This window comes from Leguminivora glycinivorella, chromosome 9 (assembly GCF_023078275.1).
Source record: "Leguminivora glycinivorella isolate SPB_JAAS2020 chromosome 9, LegGlyc_1.1, whole genome shotgun sequence".
NCBI classification, from domain to species: Eukaryota; Metazoa; Arthropoda; class Insecta; order Lepidoptera; family Tortricidae; genus Leguminivora; species Leguminivora glycinivorella.
Genome location: NC_062979.1, coordinates 12,075,388 through 12,089,320, shown reverse-complemented (window position 1 = coordinate 12,089,320; position 13,933 = coordinate 12,075,388). Strand labels below are relative to the sequence as shown.

The 13,933-nt window shown below is 34.2% G+C and overlaps 1 protein-coding gene across 3 annotated transcripts in view; it reads right to left on the bottom strand.

Annotated features, from left to right (window-relative positions):
* The window catches only part of LOC125229602, a 120,545-nt gene that overhangs the window by 30,097 nt on the left and 76,515 nt on the right, over positions 1–13,933 (bottom strand). For 2 of the 3 annotated variants that reach the window (XM_048134481.1, XM_048134482.1), the window contains exon 3: positions 3,322–3,367. In XM_048134481.1, the coding sequence (XP_047990438.1) occupies positions 3,322–3,367 (46 nt within the window). Of the gene's footprint in view, positions 1–3,321; positions 3,368–10,590; positions 11,036–13,933 lie in introns of those variants that run through there. The other variant, XM_048134483.1, reaches the window with a different exon arrangement.

The window sequence follows — 13,933 nt, the reverse complement described above, 5'->3', positions numbered from 1 at the left end:
GTTAATACCTATTGTCCTAAAAGTTCTTTTATGACCTTTTACCTATACACCTTAATTGGGATTAGGTTCGCATGAACGGAATTAAGCCACAATACCGTCTTACGCTTACGATCTCACTGTGATAAAATGTATCGACGAACTACATCAGTGTTGCTTAACTTCAAACTCGGGTAAATCTATTATGCTTTAAGGTTGATTATCTTTCAGATAAAAGTTTTTTTTTATATAATAATCAACCTTAAAGCAGAATGGATACCCAGATTTGAAGTTAAGCGACACATTAAGGGTCGATTGCATCAAACTGTCTGTCACCGTTATAGCATTTGTAAAATTTGATTGTATGGGAAGTTCCATAGACGTCTGCTCCGTGACGATGATGTGTCTGTCAAATGTGGTTGATGCAACTGGCCCTAAGTATGTTACACGAAGAATGAAAAAATCGTACCAATAAATATGATGAACTCTGTGACATGTTAGTCGTTGTTTTTACGTAGTCAGAAATCATACTGCATTACAAACTGCTTCGCTTAACGCTCTGAATTCAATAATTCAGCCTCGCCCTCAATTTTCTCCCACAGTTCTTTCGCCCCGTTTTCATTAATGAATAAAACGGGATATCATTAAACCAAACACCGTTCAATCATTAGAAAAGTGGTCGGCGATTGATTGAAGGCAAATTTCTTCATCGGAGAGTGTTTGCTTGCGCTAGTAATTACGGGCGCGACAGCAACGAAGCTCTGATAGCCCATGTATTAAATTATATAGAAACTATTTACTGAACGATACAGCGTTCGCGGAACACCGGTGAATTAAACGTGATCAAAGTACGTGGAAAACTGGTGGCATTTTTAAACTGTGTAGCGGAACTCTAATGATCAATTTGGTAATAACTTAATAAGTAAGTATTTTAGTTTCGAAGCATGTTCAGGAAAATTACCAATGTAAAAAAGTATATGAAGAAAAATGTATTGGAAGTAATCATAATTCTATCCGTTCATCGATTCAACGTATGACTAAAAATCTGAAAGAAAAATCTTCAACCCTCTTTTACACCCCCAGCACAACCCCAAGGACTTTCAGTATGTTCACCTGGACACCGATAAGTATAAATGTGACAATTTAGAAAACTATTACTTCGCAGATTTTTTTTTAGGTTGTAATAGGTAGATGTAGATAACTGATGGAAAAAATATCAAAGGGGCATTTTTTTATAATAATATCTGTCGTTGTATCATCATTCGTATTAGGATTTTAGCAAAATATGAAAATAAGTTATTCTAAAAAGAAATAATGATTCCATTAGGAACTGAAGTTGAAAAATCTGACTACAGATAAACAGCACTTAGATCACAGTATAAAACCAGTAATAAATATTCTAACAAAATGGTGCATACAAGCGCGTCGTGTACGTACGCATGCAAGCGGATTCGGATAAGCGTGGATAAGAATAATATGCATAATGATATTTTCGTGTTTTCTGACTGATATAATGTGGTATTATTATACTAATACTTATAAGTAGTTAATAGTATTAAATAACAACATCTTACTTTGGACGATGTCGAGTAACATTTATAGTAATTTTGTTCAACCACGTGCTTTCGAACGCAGTAGGTACCTTTCGCGTCGCCGCTGCCGGAGATTAACTACTGTGTCGTCCTTATACTGTGCTTAGATCCTCTTTATTACAAAATAAACAAATTAGCAAAACACAATATGATAATAAAAAACGTATATTTCAAATAAGAAAAACTTTTTGATAAATAACTAAAAATTTGTAAGGCTTAGGCGTCGAAACAATAAAATGGGGGTCACGATTAAAGCTCACGGATTTTTAAAACAATAAAAAAAATCTTGCCCAACTGGTTTCGTACGAAAATTGTTCAAATATTTTTAAAGGCAAACAAGTTTCAACAATAAGTGTTTTCAATGTCGTTGACGCAAATGTGGCGTTTTCTTCTTTTATGGATTATTGTAATCATTTGATTCGATTAACTTCGCGGAATTTGAATACTAAGAAGACATTGATTAACCGTATAAGGGAAATCTTAAACCGACAAGGAAATATTTACATATGAATCAAAGGTTCCTTTCGCTGGTCTTAAAAACACATATGTCGAATACATCAAAATTTTGTTTATTTTGTAAGACGTAATTACTCCATAAAATAATTATTTAAGTTTACTTTTTTAACTAGTTATGTAATCACCTGTACCTAATTTTTCAAATTATTATTTCATAGAATAATTTAGAAGTAGAAAATTGGTTGAGACCTGAACTCACGACTACAGGATCACTTGCCCAGTGCTTTACTATTACTATCTGAGCTACCAAGACATCACACAAAGACAACATAATACCTATTTTTGCCACATGACACTTTAGTCCCTCTCTAATTGCTAATTTATCTAGCTAAAGCACATAGCGCTTCTTAAAATGCTACCGGAGTTCCAATAATTGGCTATAAATTTACAGCGGTATTTATTTTAAGCACTACATACAAGCATACTTTGCTGGCTGGCACAATCATGGGATTCGTACCAAAAAGGTACAAAAGAAATCCTTGTGCTGCGACTCTGTGCGTCTGTCCGGATGGACTGACGGATGTCAGTCGCTACTATTAAAAAGTATTTAGCCTAAATGTTCGCGTGTGCTTAATTAAATAAATTAAGATAAAGCCTAAGTAAAAATAATTAAAAGTATTGCACTATATTTAGTCGAACGGGTCACTCGGAAGGCTGACGTTTTCTCATTACGGCGGCTAATGCGAACAGAATGGTCCGCGATTGAAATTACTAATCCTTGCCGGTTAACTGACCTTTTGCACACGTAACCCGCTCATTCCACTTATTTAGTCATTCTAACATTACTGTTATATCTTATTCGAGTTTTAACTATTTGGTACAAGATAAGTGTGCCAGAAAGCGTGCTCTTTAATGTCATAATGTCTTGAAGGAACATTAAAAAAAATTACTAAAGGCAATTTATTTTTTGCCTTTTTTATTCAGCAACTTTTCGACGTGAGATTTACTGATGGCAGCTAACTGATGATATCTGTTCAAATCGTGAAAGTTTTAAGTCCGATATTTTCATAATATGGATAAAAGTAACGTGAATTACGACTTCATTGAGTATTAATTTGAACTACAGCTGTAAATGAAAGGATCTAATATCGGGATCACTTGAACTTGGATCGTGAATAAATGGAACATGCCATAAAATCGTGACTCATTGCTCATTACTCTTGCCGCGGATCGACCCATATGAGGTATAAATTATATTCAGAAATCTGCACTTAATACGTAAAAAAAAAACACTTACCATCAGGAGGCACAATATCTTCGCAGAGACGGCAAGCTGTGGTAACCTGAAACAACGAATTAAGAAAAGTTTAATTTATGGGAAAATCTTATTGGAAATTAATGAAATTGGATTTATACAGATAAGAAATGCCTGTCTTATATAAATTTAATGTTATTCATTGATAGCCCATGCGTAAACCCATATTATTTAAACGACAAGAAAAAGATACCGACCATAGCCTTGGCTTGGCTGTGTAAATATACAAACGATTTTGACAAGGATCCGCATTTTGCTACAAGTCCCAAACTATTTAGTATTATCAATAAAAGTATATCAATTTAAAAAAAATCTTTTATTTCGGACAAACAGGGTATCCATAGAAAGTTAGTCGTATGCCGAATCTTAATCTAGTTAGTACTTAGTATTTACAATATATCTAAACTTGTGTGTACTAATTTATATTATTATTCTTCCTATTTTTCGTATACCATACTAATTACACGTACACAAAGTAATTTCATACAAATTTTAACTCGATGTCTAAACCTGGGTGTCTTAATCTGGCTGCTACATTCTACCTATAAATGGTTATTTTGAATCATAAATATTGAATAAATTGATGATTTCATTTAGTTTGATGTTTTATAGTCAGATTTTGTTCGTGTTGGTGTGGTGAAAAATTTTGTGTTTCACTCGGTGGTAAAAACATTTGTTTAACCTTCGTGCCTTGATACACTCGCAAAAAACATTCCACTTTTATTGGAATCTTTCGCTCGAAAGGTATCAATATTGGCACGTGAAAAACAGGTGCTTTGCCCCCTTGTTTAAACAAATAACTATTCAGTTCAAATCGAAGATGTGTGCCCACGATTGTAGGAACGTGACAGGTACTTGTGATTGGACTTTATATTTTATCAATTAACTGCATCTTCAGACTATAACATAATATGTATATTATACAGGGATTGTTGTCGGCTATACTCGCATGTATATATTATCTCATTTAATTTACTTCTTACATACAGCTTCCGTGTACACAACACAAATAATTTATATTATACGGAATCATTAAAAATAATTGTCAAGTTCACATACTTAATGACAATGTTCCACGAATTAGATAATATGATTGATTAACCTCATAAGAATTAACATAGGCAAGTATTTTTAACGAAGCGATATCTTATCCGTAAGATTACCGGTCTATTAGGCAGATATCGTATAAAATAACCAGTTATTTCGACATTAGGTATTAGTATGGTTTATCTCACATATCGCTTCCATGTCCGTTTAATTGTGACTTTCTCAATTAAAACGTACCTACCACATCGCCTATCTTAAGGAAGAAATTTTCCTATATCGTTGTACGTATAACCCGTCAGAGCGTCCTTATGCTTAACCAATGTGGTGCCTTTTGAGTGAGAACGGCACAATTATCTGGTATGTTTTAGTACACAAACATACTCAGATGTGTTTGCGCTTTCCATTTTCAAGTAGACCTGTTATTGGTCTAGTCGGTGTCATCAGGAAAATCGCTGGATAATCGCTATAGGTAATATATTATGGTGCTCCCACATTAGCTGTTGTAAATGTTATATAACACTGCACAGTCACAATTTTAAGGTGCTCCACACGATAGAATTATAAGACCCACAACCATCGCTTCTTCAGTCTTTTATCTCTATTCGTAAGAGCCATATTTTGAATGAAAAAAAAATACTTATTTTTTGACGATTTTTTTAAACGTGGTCTAAAAAAACCCTTTTATCGAAATTTGTTTTTAATGAAGGGTGTTACATACATAAAATCAACATGTTTGGTGAAGTAAGTATTAGATGCTATTTTGTTTAAAGACGATGTTAATTTGATAGGCTTTAGAAACTATCATAATATCAATGGATTCAAATCGAAGGTCATTGGCGCACCGAACGCCCTTAAAATAACATTAATAACAACCGCCAGTGTGGGAACACCATTATTACTGCTTGATTTTGAGCACCTAAAATCAAATAGATTTTTTTATATATCCATTAATACATCTACCCGTCCAAAATGGATAAGTAAAATAAGTACAACATTTTAATTATTAAAATTTTGGTAAAACTACGATTTTTGAAGGTTACGCACTTGGCGTTCTTTATAAAATAAAAGTAGCAAGAACGAATGAAATAGTAGGCGTAAAAATGCTTACAACGACATTATTAATTATTATCTAGGTATTTACATTATCTGTGTCTATCTGACATAATCGTTATCATCATGTAATAACCTAGAATACAAACTTGTAGATAGGCCACGTTATACAAAAAACTAACTTATTATTAAAATATATTTAATAAAAAAATGCTGAAATATAAAGTGGCTTAGAGAAGCGAAACGACGGGTCGGAGCCATCGGAGGCCGCAGGCCGTATTACGTCCTATGTAAATATGTAATGTACCTAAGGGTTTATTTTTAACAAGCAGAAACGTCTGCTAACGATTCTAAACATTTTTATATTAAAGGAAAAAATGGAAAAATTTACACTTCCGGCGGGACTTGAACCCGCATCATTTGCAATCCGTGCAAGGCTCTTAACCAATTGAGCTACGGAAGCCGCGCCGGACATCGCAAATCTTTCCATGCCTTTCCTTATGTACACACGTCTTGGGGTGACGTCTAGCGCCATCTACCGACAGACTATTACATCTTGTAACGGCACTGGAGTCTCAAGTTATATTGAGAATTCACCAGTAACAATGTGCTAACCCATACTAAATTTATTTTTAACAAGCAGAAACGTCTGCTAACGATTCTAAACATTTTTATATTAAAGGAAAAAGGAAAGATTTGCGATGTCCGGCGCGGCTTTCGTAGCTCAATTGGTTAAGAGCCTTGCACGGATTGCAAATGATGCGGGTTCAAGTCCCGCCGGAAGTGTAAATTTTTCCATTTTTTCCTTTAATATAAAAATGTTTAGATACGTTAGCAGACGTTTCTGCTTGTTAAAAATAAATTTAGTATGGGTTAGCACATTGTTACTGGTGAATTCTCAATATAACTTGAGACTCCAGTGCCGTTACAAGATGTAATAGTCTGTCGGTAGATGGCGCTAGACGTCACCCCAAGACGTGTGTACATAAGGAAAGGCATGGAAAGATTTGCGATGTCCGGCGCGGCTTCCGTAGCTCAATTGGTTAAGAGCCTTGCACGGATTGCAAATGATGCGGGTTCAAGTCCCGCCGGAAGTGTAAATTTTTCCATTTTTTCCTTTAATATAAAAATGTTTAGAATCGTTAGCAGACGTTTCTGCTTGTTAAAAATAAATTTAGTATGGGTTAGCACATTGTTACTGGTGAATTCTCAATATAACTTGAGACTCCAGTGCCGTTACAAGATGTAATAGTCTGTCGGTAGATGGCGCTAGACGTCACCCCAAGACGTGTGTACATAAGGAAAGGCATGGAAAGATTTGCGATGTCCGGCGCGGCTTCCGTAGCTCAATTGGTTAAGAGCCTTGCACGGATTGCAAATGATGCGGGTTCAAGTCCCGCCGGAAGTGTAAATTTTTCCATTTTTTCCTTTAATATAAAAATGTACCTAAGGGTTTACTGGTGGAACCCGATAAGTTGAGCAAACTGGTTTTTGAAATCCGAACTAAGTGCATTTTCCGCAATGTTGTTATTTCAAGGACAAATTATATCGATTTATCGGGTTTCACCTCACTATGCAGTAAATATATGAAATTCCCAGTTGCCGCAAATCACAGTGGTCAAATAGATATAAAATAAATAAATACATACGTAGTTATTTTCTGGGTGGTTCTTTACGAACGAAAATCTATAAATACGGTTTATGGCTCGATCATAAATTATTTTTTATCGGAAACCCTGAGCACTGAACTCAATAGATAATAGAAACGTAATTCGCCTTAATAGCCTGATTTGCCACATCATTATAATAGATAATTAGATATTTGTTCTGTTAAATATATGTTTAGAATAATGACTTAAGAATACCTTTTAGGGGTTATCCATATATTACGTCATAGCAACAGGGGGCGTGGCGAATTTTTTTAGCGATACGAGGCAAAGAATCAGACAGGTCGCCTGATGGTAAGCGATCACTGCCGGCCATGGACACCCGAAACCCCAGAAGGGTTGGAGGTGCGTAGCCGGCTTGTAAAATGTGTACGCTCATTTCTTGAAAGTTTGAAGATCCTATCGGCCCGGAAATACCGCTGGAGACGACTGCTAGCCATCAAAATGATGGAGATGGAAATGTCGCGTTATACATAATATAGTTGCCATCTTATTCAATAACAGAAGATATTATTGCTACAGTGCTCAGCCGCCAATCATATATATGTAGTACTATTTATGCTGTAATCAGTTTTTGACATATATTTACAGTTTTTTTTTTGTATAAATATGACGTTTTGATAATACTGTTTGTGCTAATGGCGCTACTATGAAAAACAGTGATTTTCGGCCAATTGATAAACAGAATAAATTCACGGATTTTTTCTGAAATATCGCAAATAATTAAAAAAAACGATAATATTACGCAGAATGAATGAATACTATGAATTCTACGTTAATACGGAGACTTTAATAAGTCATAACTAAAACCTTTGTTAGGATTGTAAAACTAACCGATTAATGGCAATCGCAAGCAAGTAGTCAGTTCTATTGTAGTCTGTTGTAGTACGATATAGATTTCTAACAAGACAAATTACTTCGTTCCCATACCTAATACGATACATATTTCTAATACGAACCTTCAAAAAGAAAGGTTTCATAACATTTTATTTTATTATTTTATGCACGTGTATTTATGTCCTTCAAGCAATGTGTGATATTCCCAGCCTGAGCCTGGGAAAGTTTAATAACAACAATTTACTCATATAGAAATATTGCTAGTCATGTTTAGGTTCTTTGGTGCGTGTTGTCTAAAAATTGTGACTATGGTAAGACTTGCCTGCCTCTAAAGCTGCTTAAGACGATACGATACAGGTCAATTCTCCATACAAACGCTCTCGGCTATTTCCTCCCTGGTTTTTGAAGATAGAACAATGATTTTTTCAACACATTATTATTATTTTTATCTGTGTCAGACCGTTTTGATTTTTTTGCTATTTTTATTTTAAAAGACGCTAGAGACATTTAAAAAATGTCTAAAAACGGCATTTTTCAATATGGCTCAAAAAAAGGTGTGATACTCAAGATCGATAACAATTAGCCAAAAAATCTAAACGGTCCGACACAGATTATTTCATTGTTATTTAGATTCTCAAATTTCGTTCCGTTTAAAAAATAAGTTTTGAAGGAAACAGTCGAGAGCGGAACCTCGATTTTAAAGATTTTTTCGCAATATCTTTTAACTGAGTTATCAATCATAACTCAGTTAAAAGATAAATCTAGTTAATAACACTAGTATATTTAACTGAAATTCCCAAATTGAAAGGGGGAGTCCTTTCCATTTTAGCATTTTCGCTCCCGTGGCGTCTTAAATGATAAAAATGTGGTATTCAAAACTATTTGGCAGCATCTATTCCTTTCCATTCATTAACAACATGAGGGATTTAGAAATGAATAGTCGGAAGGGGTAAAGCAAGGCAGGGGAAAAAGGTTTGTTAATTTCAAAAAAATCTTTATAAGTATAGTGACGTGAGGGGTTACGTAATTAATGGATGCCCTCTTAACGAAGTATAATATATTATTCGTAAATTGTTAAAAAAATCGTTTGGTAGTGCAACATGAAAAATAAACCTGAAACTGCCCGACTATGGTAATCTACGTTTATTTAACATAATTTAGAAAAAATGTATTTTTCTAAATTATGTTAAATAAATAAACTATTGTACTTCTCCAATATCAATTTTTTTTTTCTTCCTTGCGCAAGAGTGGCACTGAAACTTGAGCAGTCTCTTGTGCTCTGCCCACTCCTTTGGTAATACAGACGAGATTTTTTTGTATTATATACAATGTATGTTTAATCCGTTAAGTCTTTCCGCGTAATTTAATTTGATCAACCAAAACACATGGCCAAATTATCGTATCGTTATCAAATGGCAATGATGCTCGCAGACTGGCAACTGTAAGGCCAATCAAGTGTAGCATCCGAACGGTGTGATAAGCTAATTCGCGAACCGACCATTACAGCCGGACTACCCAAAGCGACAATAGACTGCTACGTGGCCATATAAACGCAGTCTGGCTTTGTCACGCCAAAAGAGAGCGATAGGGAAAGACTACGATACGCTTATAAAGCGTATGCGATTGTTAGTTTAGCTAGGTATAGCTTATCAGTGCGTATATGTAGGTACTAGTTCGTACACGGCAAAATATGTTTGTATTTTTTCTCTTATTACAGTGGAGTAAGGTGCATGCGTTGATGTATTTGATAACTGTAGTTGTTGCTGATTAATAATTCCCGCAGGTCATCTGGTAGTAGGTACGATTAAAGGTATCTATGTGACGGATGTCAATACGTATAAAGAAGTGTCAATAAAAGATGTTTTCTGATGAAAATAATATTTGCTGTAATTGAAGTAGGTACCAATTTGACGCAATGTGTATAATTTCTATTTAATTGATTTTGAAAATGTTATTTTATTACGTACAATTTAAATAATACCGATTTATATTACGTTGCATACTTTAAGTCTTAAAAATTTCAAAAGTTATATTAAATTGTTTTGCGGTTGCTATGATACTTGTTAATTTCTAATCAAATATTTTTGTAATCTTGAAAAGTTTTGTTACTCTCGTTTTGATATAAATTTGTAAAACACATAAGTAGTGCAACTAACTAAAAAACAAAATTTTACTTTAGAACTGAAAAATACATACCTAACCTTAAAAATCACTCAATGATACCCAGATAAACGAAAATACTTTTTTATTTACACAGCTAAATTTATTACCTAATAAATTAATGCAGACTTTCCAACTGGGTAATCTGTCTAATCACCTCACATATCTACATATAATTTATAAATATTCCATTCATAACAATACAGAAATAAAACACATAATGTATTAAAATATAAGTGCCAGATAAACATCATAATATTGTCGAGTGTTTATTGATTGCCATCTGTCATTCAATTAGCGGCTAGAAAAGAAGGTACATTTGTACTTCTACCGATGCGCATCAATAAATACAAAACTATTTAAAACATGACATAACAATAAATATCCTTATGGTACGGAACCCTAAAAATAAAAACATTCGGAAGGCAACAACAATGCTTGTAAGGTGTCGTCCCCTAATATTTTGATATATTTTTAGTTATGTACTTACATAGCCGAACTTTGCCGTCATGTTGTGTCTCGTTGTATATTATGTAGAACACACATCTAAATGAATTGCTCTGCCACTTATCCTTTTAAAAACGTAACAATCCACTTTTATATAACAAATTTTCAGCACTATGCATTCATAAACAAAACACTTGTAGAAGTATACTTTTTGTTCCTATATGTGACGCAACAATAGCTTTGGTAGTCATTGAAAATAACTGAGAAAATTCTGAACGGAAACACTACAGTTTCACTGCACTTTGCTGGTTAATTTTTCGGAAAAACCCAACTGCGTGAACAAAAAAAAATAGAACACTCTTCGGTCGTGAAACAATCCTTTGAAGGCTTCTTGTGTTTTTTTTTCATAGACGGGTGGGAGTTTTTTTTTCACGCGCGTTATTTTATGAGGCTTCAGCGCTGGCGGCGACATGCGCGCTGTGCGACGGCCAGCCATCGACTACGAGATAAAAACTTCGCTTGATTATAAACTTATAAGCTAAAGTTTTTTGTTCGTGTGCGTTCGTGCGGCGGTATGGACGATAGGCTTTTGTTAGGTCAGCCATAGGTGCTCGTAGTTTTCACTAGGCCTACTTTGAAAAAAATAAAGCTGTTGCTTATTTGGTTACTAACTACTATTCACTGCTAAACCATAAAAAGGCAAGATGTTATCCCATTTCATTACAAATACCTGATTATTATATGGAAGAAGCACCTTCAAGTAGATAAATATGAAATTATATTACGTGAACCATTGTACACAAAAATACATAATAGTGTGCAAGGCAAGTGCGTACTCGCAATCTCCGTGCGAGTTATCAAAATGGGTCAATGTAGCCTACACCTTACTCCCAACGTGCTCAGGTCGTTCATTGGCACTCTTCGAATAACTAATGTTTCTGATTATTTACATACTTAATAATATTGTTATAGTTTTTTTATTATTTTTGACAAGAAGTATATTTATTTTCTCTTTCCGATTTGTTAGAAATGAACCAAACATAACGTCTATCCATCCAGCCTCTATTTGTGAGTTCCTATAATTGGCTCTGTATTGCTATTCAAAATGTATATTGTATCATTCATAGCTGTTGGAATTTCTTGTATGAATAAATAAATAAATAACCTCCTAAGATTGAAGCAATTTTTTACGATTTTCATTTTGAAACTTTATTTAATTTCTGTTTGTGGTCAAAACTCGAGTTAATACAAGTACTGGTAGTAGGTACCTACCTATCGAGTTTTACTATCAGTACTATCATAATATAATAAAATGATTAAAAAATCTAGGTATTAATAATCTAGGTCATATTTCTGTAGTTATTTTTACTTTTTTAATTACACTATTACCACCATGAACTTAAACGTATGCTGAAGTGTTTGTACAGCTGAAAATCCTGCATAATTTTATTTAAATAATTGTCGTCAATTAGATATTAACAGTTGGCGTTTTTAGGTTACGCTGCGTGGCCAGTGACCTTAACTTTGAATTTTAAACAAATATTAACACATTTGAAGCTGATATGACAAATAATAATTATAATATTAAATGGTTGCTTCCTTTCTGGTTTCTTCCGTAATAATTGGATTTTAGCCTTTTTTCTGTTTTAGTTAGAAAATTTGGGGTATCAAAACTTTTTTTGACGATTAACCCCTCGTATGATTAAACAGGGATCCGTGGATGCGTGGGAATTTTAATATATTGCTTTAAATTTCAATGACCAAAATTGACAGGCCGCATACGAAGGGTTAAAATATTTGCCAACAAATTTACATATCACTTTGGGATATTTAAGATCTAACAAAAGTAATAGGTCATCAGGCAAATAAATGCCCTTAGCCCAGTAGGATCATCAGCTTCACAGACAGGGTCAAAACTCACTAAGCCAGACCCACAGCCGGTCCTCACTAGATTAGGCATGCATACATGCTAAACAATGTTTCAATATTTTGCCACAAAGCCTTGTGCCAAAAAACTTAATTCATCAAACAGACTGTAATATTCTTGGTTGACTGTTTGCTATTGCTTGAATTACCTCAAAACGAAACCTGATGACCACAGTTATTAAAATCGTAAACACGTAATTATTGCGTCGGATTATGACGCTTAATAAATAATGTATAAACGATGAGTCTTGTAAGATTCCTTACGAAACTGACTTGGTTTTGAAATTTATGATTAAATTGATTAAATGATAGTTTTTTTAAAGACGGAAATTACACTAAATACTTATTACACTTGCACCAATGAATGTGGTGGGTTAACCCTCGGGTTTACCCACCATTTTATATGGAATTTGACAGTTGACCGCCCACTAACCCCCGAGTTAAGTAGTTGGTGCAAGTGGGTCTAAGGCGTCAAGAATACTAACAAATGACACTTATGACGTATCGGTAGTTGAATCTATACTTACCTATGAGCCTTATTGACTATTATGTAGGTAAAACACATAACGATAGACTAGTTCAGATTGGTCAATTACATACATAGATTACATAAAATCACGCCTGTATCCCATGAAGGCAGGGTAGGCAGAGCACATGAAACTACTCAAGTTTCAGTGCCACTCATGGTAAATAAGGGGTTGAAAGAAAACGAAAATCAATTACGCCTCAATATAATATATAATTTTATATTTTTAATTGTAGGTCAATCCCGAACACGAAATAAGAAAGAAACCCTATTTCATAAAATAGAAAAAGCAATACAATAAAATTGCTGCATTTTGCTGTATCGGCTCTTCCTAGAAACTGCCTAGGTCGCGGGGTCGCGTAATTATTTCAAGTGCTTTCGACTTAGCATACTGAAGTTGAAATTTATACCGCAGCAACCTTGGCCTATAAAATTTAAAAACAGTAAAAAACAGAACGACTGAATAGTTAGTCACGTAAACTATTTGCTGAATTTAAAAAGAAATCGGGTGATTAATTTTCAATAGTTTGAACGAAAGTATAAATTACATAAACAGGCCATTTCAAATGTGCACTGGTATCAGAACGATATAAGAAAAATACCACTCGGCCATCGTGCGTTAAGCAAGAGCTAAATGCACGATATCCGAATCACTTCAAATCCGATGGTGTGTTTAAACCATCGTAAGTTGGAATAGGTCCGAAAGATGTAAAACCATGAGACTTATGGTTTAATACAGGTATCAATATTAGCTAATAAATTATAATAGTAATTAGTACATAAAAACGTACCTACCTAATGATACAGTAATGCAAGAATAGGTAATAGTTGTTTGTTATACAAGGGTGCAAAGTTGTATTTTAACGCCGAGTGTGGAATTGAAAAACGAGCAAGCGAAAGGATTCTATAGAATAAAATCCTGAACTGCGAGTTT